Source organism: Eucalyptus grandis, chromosome 2 (genome assembly GCF_016545825.1).
Source record: "Eucalyptus grandis isolate ANBG69807.140 chromosome 2, ASM1654582v1, whole genome shotgun sequence".
NCBI lineage: Eukaryota > Viridiplantae > Streptophyta > Magnoliopsida > Myrtales > Myrtaceae > Eucalyptus > Eucalyptus grandis.
Window position 1 is genome coordinate 15,911,661 of NC_052613.1, and position 25,870 is coordinate 15,937,530.

Genomic DNA, 25,870 nt, shown 5'->3' on the forward strand with positions numbered 1-25,870 from the left:
CAAAATTCACTTCGGGCCTTTATTTGAAATAATGGATCTACTTCGAGTCCTTATTTGACACAAAGTTCACTTTGGGTCCTTATTTGAGAAAATAGATTCATTTCGGGTCCTTATTTGAGAAAATAGATTCATTTCGGGTCCTTATTTGGAATTTTCCCTTAAATTATTGGTTTGTCATATTTAAACTTCTCTTTGATCGTTTATCCTAAATTTTAACATATGGACAAATGAAAATATCTTTAAATGATGTAGTTTATTTTCGACAATCTTAAATATATTCTTAAAATATATGTTCTTATATTGAATGATATAATTAATCGATCTTAGTGCAGTTGCGTTAGAGCGTTCTGAGATTTTCAATTCAAAAAACAAAAGTCACATAATCGGTTCCAATCGTTAGATCAAGACCACTACACAATTCTAAGACTTGAACTTAACCAGTCATCCAAATCTCGTGCCACCGTGGGCGCTAGGGGATATTTAGTTCTATGTTTGCAGAAGGATAAATTGATTCATTTAAGTCGATGTTTTGTTTGGAGTTGTAAATGGTTTATTTTGGAAAGTGAATAATCAAATTCATATGAGTGCAGCACCTGGAGATGGTATTTGCGATTATTCCAAAATTGTATAGCCATATATAAACATTTTTTGTTTTCTTAATCAATAATCGGTCCGACTTATTAGTTGTTTTGGCTTATTTGAGGGATAATACCAGAGTAGTTAATAAAGTTTTTTATTTTTATTTTGAATGATTATTACTTTCACTTTCTTTTTCTTTTTTTTTTCAATTCACGTGGCACAAATGCTGTGACTTTGTTTGATTTCAAGCATCCCAAACTTTCAAAAGCATATAAAATGAGAACACGTAATATTTTTTTTAAAAAAAAACTTAAATAATGTTTTTGATATTTTCAAAAAGAAGCAAAAACACCTACATCTTCAATTTTAGGGCTAGTACCACAAAAAGCACCAAATTTAATAAACTTGTGATCAATTTAATCCAAATTATTTTTAACCTCCAAAAGTCTCAAATCGGTATAATTATGATAAATTTATTTATTTTTAATTTCCGCTAAATTTTATTTTCAAATTCCTAAGTTGGATTGCATGTAGTAATTGACAGATGCACCTATTATTAGTTTGTGGTTTTTTTTTTTTATAATGTTAGTCTCATTTAATATAAATTAATTGAGGGTAAATTTGTTATAAATATATCAATTTTGGGTTTTTGATGATTAAAAAATTAATTTAGGATAAATTTATCACAATTATATTATTTTGAAGTCTTGATGGCTAAAGATTTAATTTGGATTTTGTCTAGTTTGAAATTTTTCGTAATATTAACTTAGATAAACTTCAAGAAAACCCTTGCGTCAAACTAATCCTTATCTCTACTTAATCTATCCGTTCCCGTCCTCTCTCGTTTTCTCTCCCAAGCCCCAAAAAGTCAAAGCCGACGACGAGGTTTTCCAAGTCAAAATCTCTCTCTCTCTCTCTCTCTGTGCAGCAAGGCACGGCAGCTCTGGGGGCGGACGCCGGCGGAGCAAAGCGGCGACCAGGGGAGCGGCTGCAAGACGACGTCCACGATCTCCATCCTCTGTAAGGTATCCGCACGTGTAGCCGAAGGGTTGTTCTGTTCGATTTTTTCTTCTCTTTCTTTTGGGTTCTAGTTGTTCCTGGCGAAAGTTTATGTCGGAGGTTCCAACGATCGTTAGATCTCAGGCTCAGTCATTACAAATCGCCATCTTGTCATGCTCTCGGTTGGACCGTTTCCTTTTTTTTCCCAGCAAAGAGTAGGGATTTGATTATACTGGTTTGAGGGTACATGAACTGGTAGTTGATGGTTTCTTCAGGTCTGGAAAAATCTCATGCTCGATTGTTTCGATGAAACGCGAATTTAGAGGCTAGAAGTTGGTGTTATTCAGTTGCTCTTTCTCTTGAAGGAATGTTGACGGATCCCTAGTCCCTAGCTAATGTTTTTGGACCCTTTTAGTGGGTGATAAGTGAGCAGGAGCTATAATTTGGTCGTGTTCTTTGTTTAATTTCGCAGAATTACTTGAAAGATGCCTCCACAGAAGATTGAAAGTGGACACAAGGACACGGTCCATGATCTGGCGATGGACTACTATGGTAAGAGACTGGCGACAGCGTCGTCGGACCACACCATTAACGTTGTTGGAGTCAGCAGCTCGGGATCTCAGCATCTTGCCACGCTGATCGGCCATCAAGGACCCGTTTGGCAGATATCTTGGGCTCATCCGAAATTCGGGTCTTTGCTTGCTTCGTGCTCGTATGACGGACGGGTTATCATATGGAGAGAAGGTAATCCAAATGAGTGGACGCAGGCACAAGTATTTGAAGAGCACAAATCATCGGTCAATTCCGTTGCTTGGGCTCCTCATGAGCTCGGCCTTTGTCTGGCTTGCGGTTCATCCGATGGGAATATTTCGGTGTTCACTGCTAGACAGGACGGCGGTTGGGATACTTCAAGGATCGATCAGGCTCATCCGGTCGGGGTCACCTCCGTGTCGTGGGCCCCGTCGACTGCCCCTGGTGCACTTGTTGGTTCTGGCATGATGGAACCTGTTCAGAAGCTCTGCTCAGGTGGTTGTGATAACACCGTGAAGGTGTGGAAGCTCTACAACAGGGTCTGGAAGTTGGACTGCTTTCCGGTGCTTCAGATGCACACTGACTGGGTGAGGGACGTTGCCTGGGCACCCAACTTGGGCCTTCCGAAATCGACTATCGCAAGCGCATCGCAGGACGGGAGGGTCATCATATGGACCGTGGCCAAGGAAGGGGATCAATGGCAGGGGAAGGTTTTGTACGATTTTAGGACTCCGGTTTGGAGGGTCTCGTGGTCCCTGACCGGTAACATTTTGGCGGTGGCAGACGGGAATAACAATGTCTCCCTTTGGAACGACGCCGTTGATGGTGAGTGGATCCAGGTTTCAACAGTCGAGCCATAGGATTCAGTTTGTGGTTGTCCTGTCGAACTGCTTTTAGCTGCGCAATGTGCATAGAGAACGATTTGCCAACATAGTAGAACCCGCGAACATGCTTGGGTTTACTTCATAGATGAATTTATGTTCTTTTTGGGCCGGCATAGATGCTTTAAATTGTTCTTGCTTTGCGGCTAGATATCCTTATGAATGAAGTTTGGATGATAAGTGGCGCCAGACTTTCTACTCACCCTTTTTTGTCAGCCATGTTTTGAGCGATGCTGGGACCAGTTTGGCCTGAATAGTTGGTCTTAATGCCTTGTGGATTTGCACCGGCTGTTTACCATTGAAACTTGTATGACCTATTGCTGATGAACCTCTTAATCTGCTCAGAAGGGTGATCGTTTAGATATATGTGTGTTCCAAATGGAGGTGGTAAACGGGTGGCTCGACTCGAATGTGGATTGGGTCGTATTTGAGTTATAAGACCAAATCGACCCGGTTAACTGGGGATGGGCACTTGGCACATGTCAGGGCGGGCCGGGCTGCGCCTTTCCCAACGATTGTCCTTGGCAATCGTTTCTTGTGGTGGAAAACTGCCTCCTTTGGGTCGGGTCGGGGCCTGACAGGGCGGCAGGCCTGAACCCCTTGCCCTTCGCTATGTTTAATCCATCTATAACCATAATTCTTATTTTGAATTTGGCTTTCAGTGCATTTGTTAAACACCCTTTAAAGAAGAAATATGATTTTCAATGCAACCTATTCCCTTGTGATATGTGTGATCAATATATTGAAAATCAAAATATATCCTCTTATTTAGAATGCTTAACAAGTGTTCATGGACAATGGTTAACAAGATGCTTCTTCTATACGATAGCCACTCCACTCTTATTGCCGCCGCCGTTCCATTGCCACCTTAATCCTAGTGAAATTTTCGTAAATACCATGATATGAAAAATTTCATTAATTTATAAATGAAAAAGCCTTGCACTGGGATGCCCTGTAAAACATAGAACTAAATAATCAGATCTTTCACCCCAGGACAAATAAAATACTTAAGACAAGTTGAAAAGAACACCGCACGTCTGCAGTGTAACGATGCGGACCTATTCGCCGGTCACCGCTAACGATGCTCGATTATGTTCGACCTTCTAGAGCCGTAAAGTTCATCGGGAACGCGACCTCCACGAGACAAGAGAGATCGATAGAAGCAGTGTGAGTGAAAATCGGTTTACGATGGCTTCGCAAATTTCAGAAAGACCTGCCACAATTATTACTCAGCAGAGTTGAAATTTGGTTATAATAGAAACCCGTTCAAGACCATTCTGTCGGGTTTCATCTTTTGAGGACCCATTTTAATTTGTTTTACATAATTGTCGAATTATGGAACTAAATATGTCCTTAAAAGGTTTCATCCTTATTTAATTTGAACCTCAAAACTTCCTCAACGTAAAACAACTTAGAGGGTATTACCTCCTTCTAGAGAAGATAAATACACAGAAATAAAGAGCGCAATTGCCACTAAGAGGGGCATGTAAAGTAGGCCTAGGCGTGTCTGTGCTCTCGTAGCGCTCTCCCCCTCATCAATGGCGTGAGCTCCTTCTCTGTCCTTGTTGACAGCCCTCCCCTGCACCCAAATCTGAGGCTTCTCTCAACCACATGGCCTCTCCACCGGATAATCTCCTCTCACCTAGTTTTTGAACCCCAAGCTCACCAAAACCCTAACCCTCGTAGCGCTCTCCCCCTCATCAATGGCGTGAGCTCTTTCTCTGTCCTCGTTGACAGCCTTCCCCTGCACCTGAATTTGAAGTTTCTCTCAATCAAATGGCCTCTCCACCGGATAATCTCCTTTCACCCAGTTTTCGAACCCCAAGCTCACCAAAACCCTAACCCTCCCAGATTCTACCTTTCAATCGAATCACCCTCAAACCTTCTTCTGCGAACAATGGCTGACTGAGCCGAATGGACTTGCAAAATTTCTCCTCCCTTTCAAATACCTCCACATCACGCTTCGATCACCACCGCTTCCCAGTCTTTACCACAAACCCTACCAAACCCCCCACTCAATAGCATAATACCCTATAATCTCCTCTCTGTACTTATCTAAATCCCCAAATCAGTCCATATACACACACATTGAGCTCCCTTCACTCCATCAAGCTCGGCCACCAAACCATTCGGCAATCCAAAACCTATATCTACCAAACAATCATATATCCAGGCTCACATGGACAAACTCAAAGAAAACCAACTCCGACTGGCAGCACTATGCAAACGGATGGGGGACCTCTGGTCAGAAGATGAAGTTACGGAGCTGGATGCCCACATACCTGACAAAGACAAGCAAGAAAGTGAACTGACTCTGTATGGTAAACTGATTTCTAAACCAAATGTCAATTTTCCGGCATTTATAAGCACCATGAGGAGGGCATGGAAAACAGATTCTGTCAAATGTGAAGTTATTAACCCTGGTTTTTTCTGCTTCTTATTCGAATCGCTGGAGGATAAAAAAAGAGTCGTAGAAAACGGACCTTGGTCATTTTCAAGTAACTTACTTGTACTCTTAGAAGGCGATCCTAATACCTCCGAACATTGCTATGACTTTTCTCACAACGCCTTTTGGGTGCATATATTGGGATTACCTCGAGCTCGGATAAATGAAGATTCTGTCAGGAATATAGCCTCAAAGCTCGGCAAAGTGGAGAAGGTCCAACTGGAGGCTCGCAACAGTAACTGGCGTAAGTTAGGCAAAGCAAAAGTCAGTCTAAATCTGTCCACTCCTTTGAAAACAGGAACAGTGGTTGCTTTTGGAGGAAACAAATGGTGGCTAGACTTTAAATATGAAAGGCTACCTCATTTCTGCTTCTCATGTGGTCGAATTGGGCATTATGCCAATTATTGCCCTGAAATACCTTATGAAGAGACGGGATTGGCTCAAGACAAACCAGGGAAGTATGGCTCTTGGCTGAAAGCAGAAGTTAGCGAACACAGTCCTTGTTGGAAGACCTTCTATGGGCAAATTGACCACCACAATGAAGAGGAAGAAATGGTGCCCGAAACTCCCATGACATCCACTGTAAATGCAACTAGACCAGAACCATTTGTTGTTGAACCAGAGGCCTTAGCCATAATTCTACCCACGCCCCCAGCAAACGCACCAAGAGATGATACATGGATGGATGATCATAGCTTCCCAAATAAGGGGAAGAGGCCTCAACAAACCCAGCTATTGCTTCTCCCTTCGGCGGAGGAAGACAAAGGTGCCGATTACCTGAGGAAAAATAAAAACAAGCTCAAAACCCCTGTGACAAAGAAGCAGAAAAGGGTTAATCCTTATGAGAAAAGATCCTCTACAATTCATCTTCTAGATGAGGAGAACTTATTGGATACTCCAATCAAATCGATGGAAGGCATCCTGGAACGGGCTTTGGTGGCTAGCCCTAATAAGCCACCAGGTCATACATGAGGATCCTTTGCTGGAACTATCAGGGCCTGGGCACGCCCTTGACAGTTCAGCACCTTAGAGCCTTAGTGGCTCAAGAGAAGCCCGACTTGGTGTTCCTTATGGAAACCAAGAATAAAGAAAGCAAGGTCGATAGAATACGAAAAGCCTAAAGTTCGGCAACTCTACTATAATCAATCCAAATGGAACAGCAGGGGGGCTAATTCTAATGTGGGATGATCAAGTGCAAGTGGAAGTTCTAGCATGTTTTGGGGAGATTATTGATATAAACTGTACAGTTATCAGCAGCGGCGCTCAGATGAGAATATCATTTCTTCACGCATCCACCTCTTTCCAAGAGAGATTAAACCTTTGGCAACTGCTATCCTCAACTCACTTATCCAATAACCTACCCTGGCTTTGCATGGGAGATTTCAACGAGGTTCTTTATTATTGGGAGAAAGCTAGAAGAAGGGAAGCATATAGACACAGAATGGTGGCCTTTTGTGCTTTCATGGACTCATGCTCCTTAATGGATATAGAAAGCAAAGGCTATAAATTTACCTAGACCAACAATAGAGCCGGAAATGACCTAGTGAAGAAAAGGCTTGACAGAGCTTTATGTGATTGGGCATGGAGAGTACAATTTCCAAATGCAGAGATTCTCGCTCTACCGGCGATTGGTTCGGATCATAGCCCCTTGCTACTTACACTAGAGCCAAAACCTGCAAGAAGAAAGAAGGAGTTCAAATTTGAGGCATACTGGCTTGAAGAAAAGGAATGTATAGAAGTGATCCAAGAGGCTTGGGGAAAAAACAGCATTCACCACAGAAACTTTGTAAGCAAAATACAGAAAGTTGTAGCCGACCTAACCATATGGAGCCGGAGAAAATTTCACAATGCACGCTGTCAAATAGATCTACTCAAGCAAAAACTAACGGAGTTGACAAACAAGGAAGATGAGCCTCACGACAGAGAGGAGTACAGAAAAGTAGCTGGAAAAATAGAAGCCTTTGGCGACAAGAGGAAATGTACTGGAGCATGCGTTCAAGAATTAAGTGGCTCACATGGGGCGGCCAAAACACAAAATTTTTTCATGCCACGACTGTACAAAGGAGAAGTAGAAACAGAATCTCTATGTTACAGATTGACGAAGATACATGGAGCCTGGAGCCTTCAATCATAAAACAGCATATCAGGGCTTTTTATCAAAGTCTATACACCACGGTGGGAGAGAGAAATTATCAACTTATCCTCGACCAGTGCATACAGCTGGTAAATGATGAGATGAATGTAGATTTAATCAAGCCAATCTCAGAGGAAGAAGTAAGAAATGCAGTCTTTCAATTGGGAGCTACCAAAGCACCAAGGCTGGACGGACTTAATGGATTATTTTACCAAAGCCAGTGGCAGGTGGTCCGACATGATATTCTTAGATTGGTAGACTCCTTCTTCAGCCAAGGTACTCTCGATCCTGACTTGAATAGGACCCATATCGCTCTAATCCCCAAAGTAGCACAACCTGAAAGTATAACCCAATACAGGCCTATTAGTTTTTGCAATTTCAGTTATAAAATTATCGCCAAAGTCATGGCAAAAAGACTAAAACCCCTCCTCCCGAACTTAATCTCCCAAGAACAAAGTGCTTTTGTTAGTGGCCGTCAAATCCAGGACAATATTTTCATTGTTCAAGAGGTCCTACATCAGCTACAAGTGAGGAAAATGAAGCGGAAGTTTGAGGCGGTCCTTAAACTTGACATGCAAAAAGCTTTTGATAGGGTGGAATGGGACTTCCTCTGTGATTATATGCTACAGCTGGGATTTTGTGCCAAATGGGTATTCTTAGTCAGAAAATGTATCTCCACAGTCTCATATAGTGTGAGAGTTAATGGCGACCTTTGCAACCCTTTTACCCCATCTCGAGGAATCCGACAAGGGGACCCATTATCCCCCTACCTCTTTATTCTCATGGCCAATGCTCTCTCATCACTCATGACAAAGGCCATTGAAGACCAAACTCTCAAAGGTATCAAACTAAACCCATCTTGCCCCACTCTATCTCACATTCTCTTTGCTGATGACGCTATCTTCTTCCTTAATGGAACAATCACTGAGGCCCAAAATCTGGCAAACATCCTAAACCAATACTGCTTTGCCTCGGGTCAAGCCATCAACCTAAACAAGTATGGGATTTTCTTCGGGAAGGGCTGCCCTCATTCTTTAAAATCAAATATTGCGCATCAATTAAGGGTTCCTATCATGGAAAAAACAGGGAAATACCTGGGAATACCTTCAGATTGGGGTTAGACCAAAAAAGACATGTTTGCTTGGGTCCTTGCTCGTGTGGAAAAGAAACTAGAAGGCTGGAAAGAAAAACTCATATCCAAGGCGGGAAAGCGATCCTTATCAAGACAAGTAGTCCAAGCCTTACCATAATACGCGATGTCTCTCTTCAAAATCCCAATATCTATATGTCGGGCGTTAGAACAGCGAATCTCTAATTTCTGGTGGAAGCAAAATTCAGCAAAAAAATGGGTTCATTGGAAGAATTGGGACCTTTTAAAAACCCGAAAGGACTGCGGAGGTCTTGGCTTTAGAGATCTTGTGACTTTTAACAAATCTTTGCTAGGGAAACAAGCTTGGTGTCTGATTCAAGCCCCGGAAGCCCTATGGAGCAGAATTCTAAGGAGCCTATATTTTCCAAGAGACACTTTCTGGAATGCTCATAAAGGCCACAGACCGTCTTGGGGGTGGCAAAGTCTCTTGATAGGAAGGGAGGTAATAGAACCAGCAATAAAATGGGAAGTAGGAGGTGGAGAGGAAATCCGAATTCGCGAGGATCATTGGCTAACCATGGGCAAGATTGGCGGACCCCCAAATAGAGAAGACCCACAAAGGGTGGCTGAATTGATACACCAAAACACCAGAGAATGGAACGCACAGAAAATAAATATGCTCTTCTCCGACGGTGTAGCAAAGGAAATACTAGCGACTCCTCTCAGTCTATCCCCGAAGCTTGATCAACTACTTTGGACAGCAAATGGATCAGGATCCTACACAGTAAAGAGTGGCTACAATCTACTCCAGAGATTATGAGAAGCCTTCATCAGCAATGTTGCCCTCTTCTTCCTACCAGACCCCCAAAACACTATGGCGCGACATCTGGAAGCTACAAACCAGTCCCAAAGTTCAATTCCTAGTATGGAGCCTGTGTAACAATGCTCTCCCCACCAAAGAAAATCTATTTAAGAGAAAGATAATACCATATCCAAGATGCTCTATCTGCAACCAACACCCAGAAACGGTCGAGCATTTGTTCGCGCTATGCAGCTGGACAAAAGAGATCTGGTTAGACCCGCGACTGATGATCGATACCTCCCCACGGAAGATAACCCGTATAGACAAATGGGTTTCGGAAATCTTTACCTCGGCAGTGGATCGTCAGTCAAAAGCTTTTTTCGCCGAGATTCTATGGCAGATCCGGAAAGCAAGGAATGCCATGATATTCCAAGCTCGAAGGCCCAACCTCAGGCTGATCTTTGAAGATGCGACTACCATGAACCTCCTGTACATCAACCGGCATCTACAGAACAAAACCCAGCATCATAAGTCACCGGCACCTACAGAGCAGCATCGAGATCCAACGAACAGTGGCCCCAAAAACAGAGCATAACCCAGCTACGAAGAAGAACATCCCCATACCTGTATAATCCACGTCGACAGCGCCTGGTGTAGCTCCTCCATGTCTGGTTCAATAGCAGGAGTAGTTCGGAACAGCACCGGGCTCCTCGCAGACGGTTTCGCAAAGCCAATCCACGCGCCCTTTGCCCTAATCGCCGAAACCCTAGCAGTGAAAGAAGGTTTGCTCTGGCTTCTTCAAGTCTTCGAACAGAACAGCCACACACGCTCGGGTAAGTACTTCCAAATCGAAAAAAGACTTTGACTTCCAACTCATCTCAGACAATCTTGAAGCAGTTCAAAGCATCTTGGGCCAAAAGGAAGGCGTATGGGCTGCACGAATAGTAACCACGGACTGCAAATCCCTCTTGAGGCTCATGCCCAATGTCAAATTAACCCACAAGCCCAGAGAAGAAAATAGAGCAGCGGACTGGGTCGCAAAAGCCCACAAAGCAGGATAACTTCCCCTTAATTGGCTAATCTGTCCCCCCCTTCTCTTTTGTTAATTTTATGTTCAGATGTCAAAACTTTGTGGCACTCTAATGATGGCTAAGTAATGGAAGTTATCTTTCTGACAAAAAAAAAATACACAGAAATAAACTTGAGAATGTTTGTCGTGCTTGTACCGGCACATTAAAATCAAGAACATAGTCTTATTAGTTATCAGGCAGGTAGGACAACCCCAACATGAAAGTGAAAGTTTCCTACCGTTTGTTAAGATTACCCTATAACTAGATATCTAAGATCAAATAGTATTCTCGGTTATTCTAATTTAATATGATTTCTTAATCCACGTTCTCGCCTCTAGTTTTATAAACTCATTACAATCAATATGATAAGAATAAAGAAAAGGGAATACTATCATCATAGAAGCTGATGGAAACCATTACAAAGTTCACCTAAATTGATCCCCACCTTCAAACCCAAGAACAGACATTCTGGGTTTGAATGACTGAGAAATTGAATGACGTACGATCATGCTATGGTGACCCGGTTCTAGCGATGCAACGAGTAATAAAGGCGTGTACCTATTCAAGTTAGAAAATTGTACGTTGGATTGATGGATGCCCCTTCTCACACATGGTCCAGACTACTAGAAGAGAGTCGTGTGCAAAGATCCGAATCAAGGGGTGCCCCAATTATGGAATTGAAAAGACACGACCCAAAACAGGATAATTACAATAAAAATCGTAAATTTATTATATGAATATTAATTTAATTATAAAACATTTAATTTAATCAATTTAGTACTAAATATAAACCATTTAATTTAATCAATTTAATACTAAATCTTTTGACGATTTACCAATATAATTATTTTGGTCAAATTTACTTGAAAATCGCTAATATAAACGATAGCTATTTTACATGGGGTGGCTAGCGTTAAACAATTTTTTAAAATTCTTTTTATAGGTTTTATAATTTTTTTTCTTGTTTTTTTTCCTTCTTCCTTCGAGTCATCAGACTATGGCAATAGCCGGCAATCGACCATAGGTGAGGGCTGCCTCGCCTGACCTAGCGAGGTTGAGCCTTGTCTAGCCATTGGTGAGGCTCGACCTTAGTAGATCTAGAGAGGTTAGGCCTCGCTTAGCCTTTGCCTCGTCAGATTTGGCAATATAGATCTTCACCCAATTTGGCGAGGTCAGCGAGGGTCCACCATTGCCAAGGCCAAGTGACTAGTAGAGGGGGAAAAACAATAAAAGATATAAATTTTTTTATAAAAAATCAGAAAAATATGTATTTTTTTTCATTTGTGCCTTTTATGTCACATAAGATGGTTGGCATCCAAGCCAATGATTTCGGTCAAAATTGACTGGGATGATTATATTGACAAATTGTCGAAAAGTTTAGAATTAAATTGGTTGAATTGAAAAGTTTATAACTAAATTGATATTCTTACAATAGAATTGGGATTTTTTTGCTAACTTTCTCATCAAAAACTGAAAACTGGCCCCATGGAATGTCTGCTTGACGGGGCAAGAAAGCTGAAGATGACTGAAAACTAAGGCAACCCATGAGATTAGCACATGCGAAGTTAGCTATAGCTTTCCTCCAAAGATAAAGGCACCGCTCCATTTGAGGTTATTTTTAGCGGTTCTCTCTCTGTGGCTTTGCCTTTGATGATAATCTTGCTTAGAACCTTGTGTTACTTGTGAAGACTCTAACTTCTGGAACTTAACTTCAACATATCAAGCTCAAAGACAAAACTACGGGTGAGTTCCTACTCACCCTATTCAGTGAAAAATCAGTTTATTTTTCGAGATTATGTACTATTGGCATCGGGAATGTTTGAATTTTAATCATTATCGCAATCTCAACATCCAGCTCAATTTGATGCTGAAGCCACTCAAACTCACCTTTCGGATGATACTAGGAGTGCTATCTTGCAAATTGCTTGACTTAGTTGCATCCCTAATCATTTGATCTTTGTCTTATCGTGAGTCCCTCTCTTGGAGGCATCATCCCTTCCAAGCATTTTTGAGTGTTGGATAGTGACATCATGGATTGGACGCACAACTGCAATCAAAACGGCCTATAAATGATGATGAACATGGTTGTTGATAAGATTGCCAAATCTCATGTACCAGGACAGCTTCAATAGTGACCTTAAAAATATCTCAATAAAATTACTTACCCCATTTAAGGCTTCATTAATTGGTAGAAAAATTGATGATTTGTAAAATATATATTTTTTAAATTATGGATAATAGGAATATTTTTCATTAATTAATTATTTTAAACAATCATTTTTAGAAATATATATTTTAAATTATTCATTATTTATGAAATAAATAGAGTTTAAATTCAATAACTTATTATTATTATATATTATTACTATTTTGAATTTGAGCTTGTTAATTGGCGGCCTCGTGGAAGCCAACGATAACGGCCGAGAACAATCTTTCACATCATCAGTCCTTTTCATTTTAGGCTGGCTTTGCAAGTTGGGAAAACTTTTGTCTCTCTATGTGGCCCACATCCGATAAAAAAATACTAGGATTTTTTTTTTTTTTTAACTCTTGGTTGGGACAAGATCAAATCGAAGTTGCAACTTTTTCTGGGGTAATATAAGCTATGACATGACTGATTCCCCACCGAGTGAATCTAGTGACATGTTCATCAATTATCACCAACTAGCTAGAAAGATGTCCTTTGCTATAATTGTTGCATTGGCTACTGCTTTCTTGGGTGCAAAAAATGTATAACGAGATAATCATGATAGTAAGGTGATTGCAACTTGTACTGAAATAATTGAACAAATAAAGTTATTATTCAAATCTTTTAGACTCCACTTCCATCTTTATGTACATTTCTTACTTTCTCCTATGTCCTGAAATCACATTGCTTTTCTTTAAACAATCCAATGAACTTTTATTGGCCTAAAATAAGCACTGATTCACTCTTTTTGAGACTAAGACCTTTCAAAGGAAGGTTCTGACCTTCCGGTTATGGGCAAAATACTAGCCAATGCTATTTTTGTCACATGGACCATACGTAATGCATTTTTTTTTATCCGAAAGTTGTTAAGTTTGTCACTATGGTAAAATGTTCTACAATTTGAAGGTTGTGTAAAATTTTTCACGGTGGCAAGAGTTTGTGTATTTTTTTTTTTAGCAGTAAGGTAGTGCAACTCCCCGTGTAATTTTAAAGGCATGCTTTTCTGTATTAGCTTGGTGCATTCAATATTTTAATCTTAAAGTATTCCCAATAAAACTGAAAAAAGTATTCCCAATAAAAATTTGAACCCAAAACCACAAGCAGAAAAACAAACTCTCTTATCTGCAAAGTCGATATCTTGTTGGCAATTCTTTTACTTTTAAAACATTAGTTCATTTTAACGCATGATTGTGGAGTATAAATTATATAATCGGTTTGTGGAAATAAATAAGTAAATAAATATATAAATAAATGTAATGTGGTTACTAACAATGAATAAAACAAGCTATAGAAGGCGAAGGCATTATCTTATCAGGAGACCCACAGGACCATATGATTGATGGGCCTTATTACACCTGAAAATTGAGAACACCATGCATATCCGAATTATGACATCAGCATCTTCTTCCCTAATAATCAGACCCATTTGCCAAGCACCAACCATTTGATTTCATCTTGTTTTTACCATAATTTTCTATGAATCCATTGCCCTAGAATTTAGTCTTGGATTCGAAGAATTGGTCTGAGGAGCTTGAGAGAGCCTTCTTGTGCTGTCAGTTTGCCTGTAGGATCTCGTATTGTTGTTGAAGCTCGAGCTATGTCTTCCATGTCTGCTTCTTCTTCTGGGATGAGAGCACTTGGGAATGAAGACACCAGTCCCTTTGCTTTCCCTCGCGCAAACCTGCTCGTATAATGACGGAGATGGCATGGATGATGAGTTAATTTCCATTCTTGAGAAACCCTGCGATATATGGAGAAAAATGTAAATGACACAGCTATAAACCACACGGAGGAAGTATCAATTCATGTATTTCACGTAGTATTATCAATCAGAATTGAGATTTTTCAACATTTTCAAATACCATCTTCTTTATTTATTGTGCTACGATTACTTCACTGAAAAGTGATAGATTACTTGTTTCATCAGGAATACAACTACTACGGCACAAGGTTCCTCAAATTTTGAAGCTTTAGCAACTAAAGGAGAATTTGCAAATTAAGCGGAGCAATGTTCAAGGAAAATTCACGGATGGGTATTGAAAATGTTTGTACAAGAGTTGGTCTAAACATTCTAACAAAAATATAAAAGAAACTGTGCAACATAGAACAATTTGGCCGAATCATATGAATACTCCTTCCATAATAAACTTTGCAATTTTTTGCAGCAAAACTCTTCTGGGAAGATATAGCGTATTGAACTAGCGTGAAGTCTAAATATGACAAACGGATGAGCAATCCCATTGAACTAATTCAGTATGATTTGACATAACTATTTGAGCTATGAAGAGGCAGATAGCATCGACATAGCAGTGAAGGGAAGTTGAAAAAAATACCTGGAGAGGAGCAGAAGGCCACTGAGTAACAGGCAAGTGTTCATCTTCATCCATGATCAGAAGAGAAATCTGCTTGCTCAAGTCTGCAAAATACACATCATCTTCCACATCCAGCGTTGCTACTTCCATTTTTATCTCTCTTCCAAAAACTCTAAGCTTGATGTTTAAGACACACTTTCTCTACTCTCTAGGCTCCATAGCTATCTTCTCTCTCTCTCTCTCTCTTATGTTGTCCAAGAGGATGAAAGAAACCCGAACAAGTGTTATTGCTATTTTCAGTCACTTGGCCTTTTTTCTTTCCCTTCCCAGTTGAGCGGGACTTGAAGGGTGTTTTTAAGTAGTGGAAAGGGAAGGAATGGGTGAGGAAGTTGAGTTCATGGGCATGTGGGATGGTGGGTCATGAGTGACAGTTGGGCCAATCTGTCCCAAGATTCCCAGCCCCACAAGAATCCCTGAGTGAAGTTATGATAATATCCAATTGGAGTGAAAAGGAGGGGAGATATGAGGTTGAGGTGGGGAAAAAACAACCTACTCCCAGATATCTCATCCAAGATAGACTCAGATCTCTTATTCTCATGTTGCCTGGGTCATCCATGAATGGATGAGAGAGCTAACATCTCTCTCTCTCTCTCTCTCTCAACTGCACACACAAGCATACATAGACCCCGATGCTCGTGCACACTCATGGAGTGAGCTTGAGGAAAGCATTAAAGCAAATGATAATCAAGAGTGTATCCCAACTTTTGTGCAACAATAAAAAGTAACTTGTTTCGTTCCATAGGTGCATCTTGTTAGAATGACAGACATCATTATGCAACGATTTGCAAAAAGAATATCATTTAGTCCCATCACAGTTAAATCATATTACAAGATTGCAGAGGCCAAGGTCTTCACGATTCAATCCAATCGATAGACTGTGATGTCTAACTATTAGGTTGATTGTGATGGAAGGAGTATTAATATGGTTTCAAGGCATATATTGACTCACTTTGAAGTCACTATAGTTTTAAATATAGTCGTAAGGTTTCACTGGATAGAGTTGCCATGACATATCAAAGAAGGTAGTCATATAACATTATCCCTTCGATATAATGCATTCAGTTTCTGTTCATTCAATCATTTTTCTTTCTATAGATTTTCATTAAAAGCACTAGAAGCAAGTACTTGCTCAGGATTCACAGTCCACAAACACATGCTTGGCTGAAAAGAGCTTGTGTCCCAGGTCTCCTTATCTGATGCACCCTGCCGACTGGCTATTCTAGTGGTGCTGATACGATAGACATTCAGTGTTTTTAAGCGTTTGAAAAGTCGGTCAAAGCTCATCTGCTGGACAGTGGTTCCTTTGCTAGCCTCAATCTGATGTAGGACCATCAATTTATTCAATTATTTATTGGTGAGAACAGATACAGCCCTCCAGGAGTTTGAAGGGCCAGAAAAACAATGGATTTTAGAAAATTCTAAATTCGACGCACATGGCACCAATTTTGGTACCAGAAAAACAATGGATTTTAGTTAAATCTGTTTTGTATCAATTAGTATCGGAGCTAGATCTATATTCCATCACATGGATTGCGCAATCAATTGTGCTTGTGGAAAGCTTTTTGGAAACGATACTAAACCTAATGATAAAAATCCCAAAAAATTAGAACCCACTGGCGCTAGTGGGACTTGTGACCTCCAGGAGAGGCTTCCAGCAAGCTCACAGTTGCATGTACTTATCCTTCAAATGTTAAATCACCAACTTGTTTGGGCCCCAGCTGAGCCACAGCGCCAACCCAACCAACAACACACACCATTGCAAAAGGGAAAATTAAATGGAGAAAAGCATCTTTATCTCGACACTTGGAGATATGTATATCCAATTTGTTCTCACAATTTGTACTGCAATATTTTAGGATACAGTCTGTAGTCACTCGCATTCCTCCGTTGTTGGAGCCGCATCTTTAGAATCACATCGGTTTTTAAGGCCATTTTAGAATCAAGGAAATCTTTGAAAATTAAAAATAAAAATAAAAATTCAAGTTGTATCTTTCATCATATCCATTGTTTACTTATCTACCATATTGCCACTCTCTCTCTCTCTCTCTCTTCACACACTCATTGCCCTCACTCTGAGGTTGATGTGACCATCCCCATCTTCAACTCGGGACAAAACTCTCTATCATGTTTTGAGATGACAAAATAATTATAAATTATTATTGCATGCACCAACATTAATGGTGTAGCACCAATTGATAAATGTATGTGTAATATCCAAATCGTGTCTTAACAAGCTCGTCAAAATGTGGAATCCTCTGCCTCTACCAAAAGTAAATGAGTTATTAGGCGTTAATGGTGTCTAAAGGTTGGATGGAGCTGATTATAAGGTGAATAAATCATAGAGCAAGAAGTTTGTGAGGACTTAGATGGACCAAGGAAAGGCGAACATTGAGTCAAATCAGAGTTGTCAATAGGCTTGGAAGGACTAGAAGGTAGTTGGTGAATTGCCGAATTTCAACGGGTGGAAGCAGCTCCTTCCGTCGATGAAGTGTAAGATGTGTGAAGACTTGGACCTCTTTTGGTTTGATATAAGATTTAAAATCAGAGGTTGATAACCAGTTTTAAAGTTTGGAGTGCACAGAAAATATCCCTGAGAAAAATCAACGTACTATTTGCCCTTTAATGCAAGCATGGGGTGTGCAATCTGCAGGCCGACAAAGGAGCTTTTGTGTCAGCGGATGTTTGACCAAGAAGAGGACTCTCAAACCGCTAATTCAAGGTTTAAAATCTTGTTAAACAGGAATGAACAATAAGCTGATTCCAAATTTCTTAATTTCTTTGTTAGTAACTAATTTCACTAGCAAGATTTCGTTTAAGTGGTAAATTTCTAAACTTTTGATAACTAACTATTGGATTTGACGCAGGTAAACTCCTTCTATTGCTGGTAAATTACCAATAGTGCACAAAGCCGACAATTGGTCGGTCATCTGAATCAACCAAAAAGATTTACAGTATACTAACTGTTATAGTGAAATTCACAGTCCAAGAATGAGGCCGCACTACAAAAGATAAAGGTGTGCTGCGCTAATAAGCTGACTCATTCGTAGGGCTTGGATATGATTAAGCTCACCTGATCAAAGTTTACTCAAGCAAATCGCACAAAGACATTTAATGCATGATCAATTATCAGATGTGAATATAAATATGTACAAACCAGGGGATTAAAAATAGACACCCAAAGACTAAATCAGGAGAAGTAACACTTGGCCACTAGAGGGGTCTGAATATGTGTATTCGCATTGCGAATGAACAAAGAGGAGAGAAGCGTGAAGTATGATTCTACAATAACGTAAGTGTGGGAATTGACCACCAAAAAGTGGTCGAGGTACCTAAATATACTTGAGCGAGATGGGCATATTTGATTTCCTTTGCGTAATGCTTGGGCAAAATGCTTTTGTTGGTTTAATTTGAACACTACATTCTGACAGATAATAGGATGCAAGCAAGAACTTTGGCATGCCACATCTATTAGTGGTAGACCATGGTTAAAAATCATGTGAGAGGAAGGTCAGGTAAACTTGTTACAATTGGTTGGGGTGTTAGGGGAATTCAACTCAGGATCTATCACTTCTACAAATTCTACCTATTACATGCAATTATTCTCAGTTAAAGTCACCAAACCAACCAAAGGCCTAAATTTAACTGGTTTATGAGATTTTCAAGATATTTAATGAGTTTCTAGATAGTTGAGTTCTATACTTATGCCCCTGCATCACAAAAAAGTTATGCCATTGACGTAAACTATGATTTGATATGTCTGTATCTTGTGGAGTGAACTAGTGTTTATGGTTTTGATGGATTAATGATAAGGTTGTGTGGTAAAGTTGTGGCCTCCACTTACATGACGATGTTCAGCTAAAACTAAAAGTGACAGGTCAAAAGAACATGACTTCCTTAAGGATTACTTGAGCAATTCGTGCAAACTTTAGTCTTTTAGTCTCTTGGCAATCCATGTTTCAAGAATGTCTTTGTATCTCTTCTTGTTTTTTAGGTAATACAAGGCATGTAAAATATCAACATAAGAGTTCAACAACGTGCACTTGTTTTAACTTTTACTTGGGTACGTTAAGTATATTCACTTAATATCTGTGGATAACATGTGCGAATGATTATTGTGTAACATGGTTACGTTTTGAAAATCCGTCTTTTATGACTTTATCCCATTTGAAACTGTTCTTTTTGTGCACAGGATAATAGATGATATTTTGATTTGTTAGGCAACATTTGGAATGGGATAAAAAAGATAGCTAGCCCATCATGGAGAAATCATTCTGACCAAAAAAATCATAGAGAAATCATAACGGAAGATCAATTGTAGATGGACCAAAGCTGGCCTCAATTCATTCTCACTTTTAGGGCGGGTAGCTACGCGTCGCTATTGCTGTGCCGTGGGGGCTGTCATTCCGGTCAAGAAGAAGGTGAATATGCAACAGCGTAATTCTCTGTGAACTAACTTGGGACAGAATAGCTGTTCCTAATGGCATGCTTTATGGACGGCATGGTTGGCCGTGCCTGACAAGGACTTCAGAGTCGCCGACTTTTGATGCTGTTCGATAGGCCTCCAATTTGGGCATGCTGCATATCTTGACGTGGTATTCACTGGCAAATTGTGTTAGTGTGAAAAGGGGGGAAGCACAGAATCAAAGAATAGCCAAGCCGACGTGAAAACAAATGCATTTGTTGAAGTTATACCAATTTCAAGCAGGCCAAACAACCAAACAAGCAAATCCTTCCTTAAAGCCACGAATGGGTGGTTCTTGAGTTTCATTATGCAGTTAATGACTAAAATATTGATTCTTTGAGACCACATAGAGACAAAAGTTAATTGTAAGGGAAACAAACAGACGCTATTTTCCGAAGAAACATTTTATCACTTCATTTATGGGACTTTTTCTCGCGAAATCAAATGAGGAGATTTCACACCGTATCTACAGCACGAGTCACGAGCCAGATTTAATGAGCTTGGAGTTAGATGAGGAGGATGAATTTTCCCTTATTTTTCACGCACTTTGGTGATAAAGCGAGCACTTAATTTAGAGACAACCCATTGAGGGCCATCCAGAAGGAGCAACATCAACCTCGATGATTACACACCGTGTAAATACTTGCCTCCGTGGTACATCCAAAGATGTGTCCGGACCTTCCAACGATCTACCAATGTACGCCAGTCAAATCAAGTATTTGATACACAATTTGAAAGTAATTATTCATGTAAAATTCTGGGAAAAGAGGTCCAGATCCATTTAGAAAGAAAAGTGAAGAATTTCTAGTCGTAAGTCGACTTCATCGTAATATTTGAGCTTGTGAGTTATGTGCGGGATGTGAGCAATCTTGTACCAATCCTTGCCTGCATCTTTTTTGCACCTCTCCTCCAAATCTGGGCAAGCTGCTATTCTTAGGTGAGTAAGGAATGCAAGCCTTCGCACTCCTTCAGGTAATGATGTCAATAAGGGGCACTGGATGATGTCAAGCCTTTGAAGTGATTGAAGCCTCTCCATTTGCTCTGGTAAAGCCTTCAAATTTAAGCACTTTTTAATATAAAGACACTCGAGATTGCTAGCTTGTAGAAGCCACTTTGGGAGAGATGCTAGTTTGGGAACTTCATGGATGTCCATGGATTGGAGATTCTTAAGTCCTTGCAAGTCTAATTTGTTGTCACTTTCGTCTTGCAATAAATCGAGCTCCTCACAACACCAAATGCAGAGATTCACGAGGTTCGATAGATGTTGCATACCGAGTGAGAGGGAAGTTAAAAGAGGACAGTGATAAATGCTAAGAATTTCAAGTGAAGTGAGATTTTGTAAACACTCCTCGGGCAAACATTCTAGAAACTCCATCTCTGATATAATCAGACTCTTCAACTTAGTGAGGCCAGATATCCGACTTATCAACTCTGAATTGACCTTTCTCAGCTTCAACTCCTCAAGGTGTGGGATTAATGGCATGGCTTTCAAGTTTTCACAATAACCAATCTGTAATCTCAATAGACTAGGAAATGATGTTGTTAAAGTGGATGAATAGTCTGACTCGATGTATTCCAATTCAGGTAGCCTCAAAATTTCTAAAGACTTAAGGTGAGGCAGTTGGGCTAGTTGAGGGAGATGTTTACATCTTCCGCATTTTTGCAAACGTAACTCAACTAAATTTGGCAAGAAAATGACGAGGCTCTCCATCATCCACCTTGGAAAGCTCCACCTTTATATCCATCAATTGTTAAGTTCTGCAAATTTGAGTGTGGCCTCAGTCCATCTAATAGAGCTTCATCTCTATCCCCAATTGATGCATCATCAATATCGAGATAGCCCCATCGAAGTTCAACAGATTTCAAAGAATGCTTCCCTATCAAATTCGCAGCTCTAGATTCTGCTACTGCATCTATTATGTGTCCCAAATTTTCAATGCTAAGGCTTCCCTGGATGTTATTAAGCCCATTTAGCTCCTCAAGTCCGCAATAATTCTTAGCAAGAGCTTTTCTTCAAGCAAAATGAAGCGAGTTAGCCTATGCAAAGATCTCAATTGCCCTACTCCACGTGGCATATATCCAAGTTTCCAACAATAATCCGTGTCTAGATTTCTAAGGTTGACCAACTTCCTTATTCCCATTGGCAATTCTTCAAGGGCACAACAACGATAGAGATTAAGTGTTTGCAAAGACTGCAATCTCGTAATGGAGTTAGGAAGCCTTTTGAGTGTATTATTGAGAGAGAGATCGAGATACGTGAGATGCTTCAACTTAGAGATGGACCTTGGGACCTTCTTTACATTTGTTGCATGTAGATCCAAGATGCGTAAGCTCTTGAAACTTTTAATGAGTTGGCATAGATCTGCTTGACTTGGTGGTTCTCTTTGTTTCATTTCCCAGTAAGTCGTAGGCTTTGGTACAACAGAAAGAATTGTTCTCAATGCACTTGCCTTCAAGCCCGAGACGGGGAGTTCACCCATCAAACTGAAAGTTAAACCAAGAGATATATGACGAGTTCTTTCATTTATAGATTTTGTGTCAGCCCATGCCACACAACTCTCAGTTCCAGCAACTAAGTAGGCTAGATCACACATCAAATCATGCATCTTGCAAGTCTCTGCCTTCGTGATTGGATCTTTTTTAAAATCTTGGAAGAAGTTACTCCAAAGTAGATCCATGAAATACCCATGGGCAATTTCTTCTAAATGCTGACTTCTATTTGATGGCTGGATAAATCCTTCTGCCACCCAAAGATCGACCAAAGTCTGCTTCTTTATCTCATAATCTTTGGGAAATAATGAACAGAACGTGAAACATTGTTTCAAATGTGAAGGAAGATAGTCATAACTTAGCTTAAGAACTGATATTATGCTGTCTTCCCTTTGAGACACTTCTGGGAGTTCATTATCTTTAAAATGTAACCATTCGGGTTTAGTTTTCTTAAAGAATAGTAAACTCCCAATAGTTCGGACAACCAATGGAACCCCGGAACACTTTTTAACTATCTCTTTGCCAATAGCTAGCATGTCAGGATCTTGTATCTCCTCTTCTTTTCGACAAGCCATTTGCATTAATATATCAACGGATGCACTTTCAGACAAGCCCCCAAGAAGATGAGGTGGAGCAGTGCTGGTGATCTCCGCAACCAAAGGAATGCGTGTAGTTATAAGGATCTTGCTTCCTCTAGCACCTCCCACTAATAAAGTTTTCAAGCTCAACCATGTTTTTCGTTCTACATTCCACAAATCATCTAAAACTAAGAGATATCTCTTGTCATCAATTTCTGCCCTTAGTTCACTTTGCAAATGTTCCATCGCAACCTCGGTTGATTCTTTCTTCTTTGCACAAGCTATGATTTTTTTCACTACTTTTTTCATATCAAAATCACTAGAGACACATACCCACATTTTCAAGTCAAAATGTTTACTGACCCTCTCATCATTATAAACCCATTGAGCAAGAGCCGTTTTTCCAAGCCCACCAATACCAACTATTGGAAGGATGGCAACGTGCTCTTTCACATCTGAATCAAGTAAAAATTTCATTACCATCTTCTTATCATCATCTCTCCCAGTAATATCTCCCTCACGTATGAATGAATGCGTCTCTTCTCTCTTCCACCACTCTCTCTCTACTCGCAAGTCCACAGGGCACTCGTCCAAATGGAATCTCCTAGCAGCGTTAATGGCTTCTATTCTTCCCCTCACTGCTCTAACTTTGTAACTCATGTTCAGTTTAAAAGCAAGCTGATTTGAACTTGAGAAAAATGTCCTTACCTCCTTGATCATTTTATTGTGGCCTCTCAGTTCTCGTCGCACAGTTGCTATGTTGAGTTCTTCGAGCACGTCCTGGGCGTCATAGAAAGCGTCTTTCAGTTTCTCAAGCCAAACTTGGATTTGGCGACTCTGATAATATTTTTCTTCTGCATCGTGTAGTACAGCCTGAAGCGTGGAGACTGTGTCCTTGAGCACCTCAAGTTCATGCTTGATGCCCCATAACTTTCCAACCTTTTCCAGTGCTTGAGGAACCAACTTGGCGATGATCTCTCCAGCAATGCTGACGATGATGGCTTCCGCCATTTTTGTTCTCTCTTTCTGGGTCTTTCTATGGATCAGAAAATATCAGTCCAGCCTTACGAGGCTGGAGACTTCTCACAATAATTATAACAAGTTTACGTTTACGCTAGCCAATACTGACAAATCTAATTTTTGACTTCTTTGAACAACTTGAGCTGTTGAAGATAGGATTCTGATCATCCACGCAATTTAAATCAATAATTCATATGGGACCCACCGTTCTCAGGTCCGATGTCGGCGATTTGTCTGTCTAAGATTTTTCGGAGTTTCGATGGTAGAAGGTATTTTGTGCTTCCAGCGTTCATTCGTCTAACATGCTTGCAAAGGCAACGAAAATGCTGGCGTTGAAGTGACAGAGATAGGTTTTTAGCAGACTGGTTTTAATCAACAGTTTCCGCGGCCCACAAGCAAAGGACCATAGCACCAAGTAGCGAAAGGGAATTGCATCTCCAAGGACAGCCACTTTTCCATGGTATTATCCCCCAATGTTTTCTCTTTTTAAATGATGATGCAACATTATTAACATCAATCAGGATTCTCAAATTACGTTCTTAGCATCATTACCTCGTCTAAGTTTGATGTGATACCCCAATTCATCCATCCAATTGACGAGATCATGAATGTTATTCATCTATAAACATCCATCCAACAATTATCACATTGTGTGACTACTTTAATTGTCCATTTTAGTGGTCTAGTTCACGTGTGAAACAAGTTTGGTCGTCATATTTAATCTTTTTAGTATGCCTATCACTATGTGCATAAATATATTATAACCAAATTTTCTCGAAGTGTTTCCTGTTAGCTTGCCGTTCAGGATTGGAAATTGCTAGATTTGGCGTCTTCTCATTGCAAATGAAGGATTTGGTGCTTTCTCCACAGAAGTAGCCACCGCTTTGAAAAGTCCTAATCACATGATAAATGCAATATCAATCACTTGCCAAAATTATGCTGTTGCTTAATTTGAAGACTGGATTTGTTATCTCAATGATAATAATAATAAAAAATCAATAAATATTCACCCATTTAGGTTTTACTAACATTAGAATTTTACACTATATTTTATTAATTTGCATCCTTGCCATCTTATTTCAAACAAACTCTGAATAATTACATCAAGAATTAAAATTATGGTTGAACTCTTGGATCCAATCATATTTCAATATCCTATTTAAACAAAATTGCTTCACAATTAATTGATGCTATAACTTTATATTTTGTATGAAAATTCTAGTTGCATTCTATCTCTTTTTGTGTCTAGGCACATTTTGATTGTGAATATGCTGTCATAGCAGATTCTTTTTTCTTTTTCTTTTTTTTGTATAACATTGTAAAGTAAACAAAAAGTGGAAATATTTGTAGTTCCTAATATGTATTGACTAGCCAAAAAAAGGTTTTTGTCCAAGAATGGAAATAGTGATTTTTCTTTTCTTCACGAAGGCGTTTGCATGAGGGAACTTACTTTCAAAATATAAGTCCGTATAGACTTTTCCTTTTTTGTTTTTTTTTTTGTTATTTCATGTCCTAATTACAATGATTAGTATAACCATTATTATTTCCTTTTAATATTGTTCAAAAGTTGTATGTTTAATATTGGATGGTGTTTTTAATTATATTTTCCTTTTACCATTATCTAAGTAAATATTTTTTACTTACGATTCAATTGAGTATTACTTATATATTTTCTTTCCACCTTTAACTTTAATCCTTAAAGTTAATTATTTCACCATATATTTGGTTTTATATTGATAATAGCTCTTTTTTTTTTTTTTTTTTTTTTTTTTTTTTTACTTATGTAATGTCATATGGACATTCGTATCACAATAGAGAAATATTAGCAGCTCCATATTTTAACATCTTTCTGAGAAAAAAATGGTACTAAATTATAAGGACCTTGACATATTGTTGAGTATATGAATATACCACTTGATTAATTTGTAATGCGCGGGTAAGTTGGCAATACTTTTAAGAAAGTGTAAGTAGTTATTTGATTATTTTAAATTGTCATATATTTCAATGATTTAGCAATATTTATTTGCATAGCTTAAATATTTTTGTAGAAAGTTACCAACTATCCATGTACCACTATTTATTTGATTGTTTCAAAATTATTAATTGTTCTAATAATATACCACTATATATATTTTTGTTAAAGACAAATATATGTTAAAGTTACTAAGAGTGTAATGTTTCTTTAAAAATTATTCGTTTAGAAATATAAAAAATTATTTTTGTTTTGG

General features: G+C 39.4%; 3 protein-coding genes and 1 long non-coding RNA gene across 6 annotated transcripts; 1 reads left to right on the forward strand and 3 right to left on the reverse strand.

Moving 5' to 3' along the window:
* The first annotated feature begins 1,409 nt into the window (after positions 1-1,409).
* LOC104424675 (protein transport protein SEC13 homolog B) lies at positions 1,410-3,192 on the forward strand. Of its 2 annotated transcripts, none has more exons than XM_018867995.2 (2): positions 1,410-1,599; positions 2,051-3,192. In XM_018867995.2, exon 2 carries the CDS (start codon positions 2,064-2,066, stop codon positions 2,967-2,969), a length of 906 nt encoding a protein of 301 aa, XP_018723540.2. In that variant the 5' UTR covers positions 1,410-1,599; positions 2,051-2,063; the 3' UTR covers positions 2,970-3,192. The 2 variants fall into 2 exon arrangements, with proteins under 2 accessions (XP_018723540.2, XP_018723539.2); XM_018867994.2 differs by having other exon boundaries at positions 1,412-1,604.
* A 3,923-nt stretch (positions 3,193-7,115) lies between these two features.
* Positions 7,116-10,304, reverse strand: LOC104424698. Its single transcript, XR_005548762.1, has 4 exons — positions 10,087-10,304; positions 9,811-9,967; positions 9,648-9,714; positions 7,116-7,906 (listed from the first exon to the last, which is right to left on the reverse strand). It is a non-coding gene; the product is annotated as an uncharacterized LOC104424698 (long non-coding RNA).
* Positions 10,305-13,948: 3,644 nt separating this feature from the next.
* Positions 13,949-15,416, reverse strand: LOC104424707 (hypothetical protein). Of its 2 annotated transcripts, none has more exons than XM_010037199.3 (2): positions 15,054-15,394; positions 13,949-14,461 (listed from the first exon to the last, which is right to left on the reverse strand). In XM_010037199.3, the coding sequence occupies exons 1-2, from the start codon at positions 15,180-15,182 to the stop codon at positions 14,195-14,197; spliced, it is 396 nt and encodes a 131-aa protein (XP_010035501.2). In that variant the 5' UTR covers positions 15,183-15,394; the 3' UTR covers positions 13,949-14,194. The 2 variants fall into 2 exon arrangements, with proteins under 2 accessions (XP_010035501.2, XP_018723541.2); XM_018867996.2 differs by having other exon boundaries at positions 13,969-14,401; positions 15,054-15,416.
* Positions 15,417-21,264: 5,848 nt separating this feature from the next.
* On the reverse strand, positions 21,265-23,633 carry LOC120290531 (putative disease resistance protein RGA4). Its single transcript, XM_039306822.1, has 2 exons — positions 21,838-23,633; positions 21,265-21,565 (listed from the first exon to the last, which is right to left on the reverse strand). The coding sequence occupies exons 1-2, from the start codon at positions 23,631-23,633 to the stop codon at positions 21,265-21,267; spliced, it is 2,097 nt and encodes a 698-aa protein (XP_039162756.1).
* Between the last annotated feature and the right edge of the window lie 2,237 nt (positions 23,634-25,870).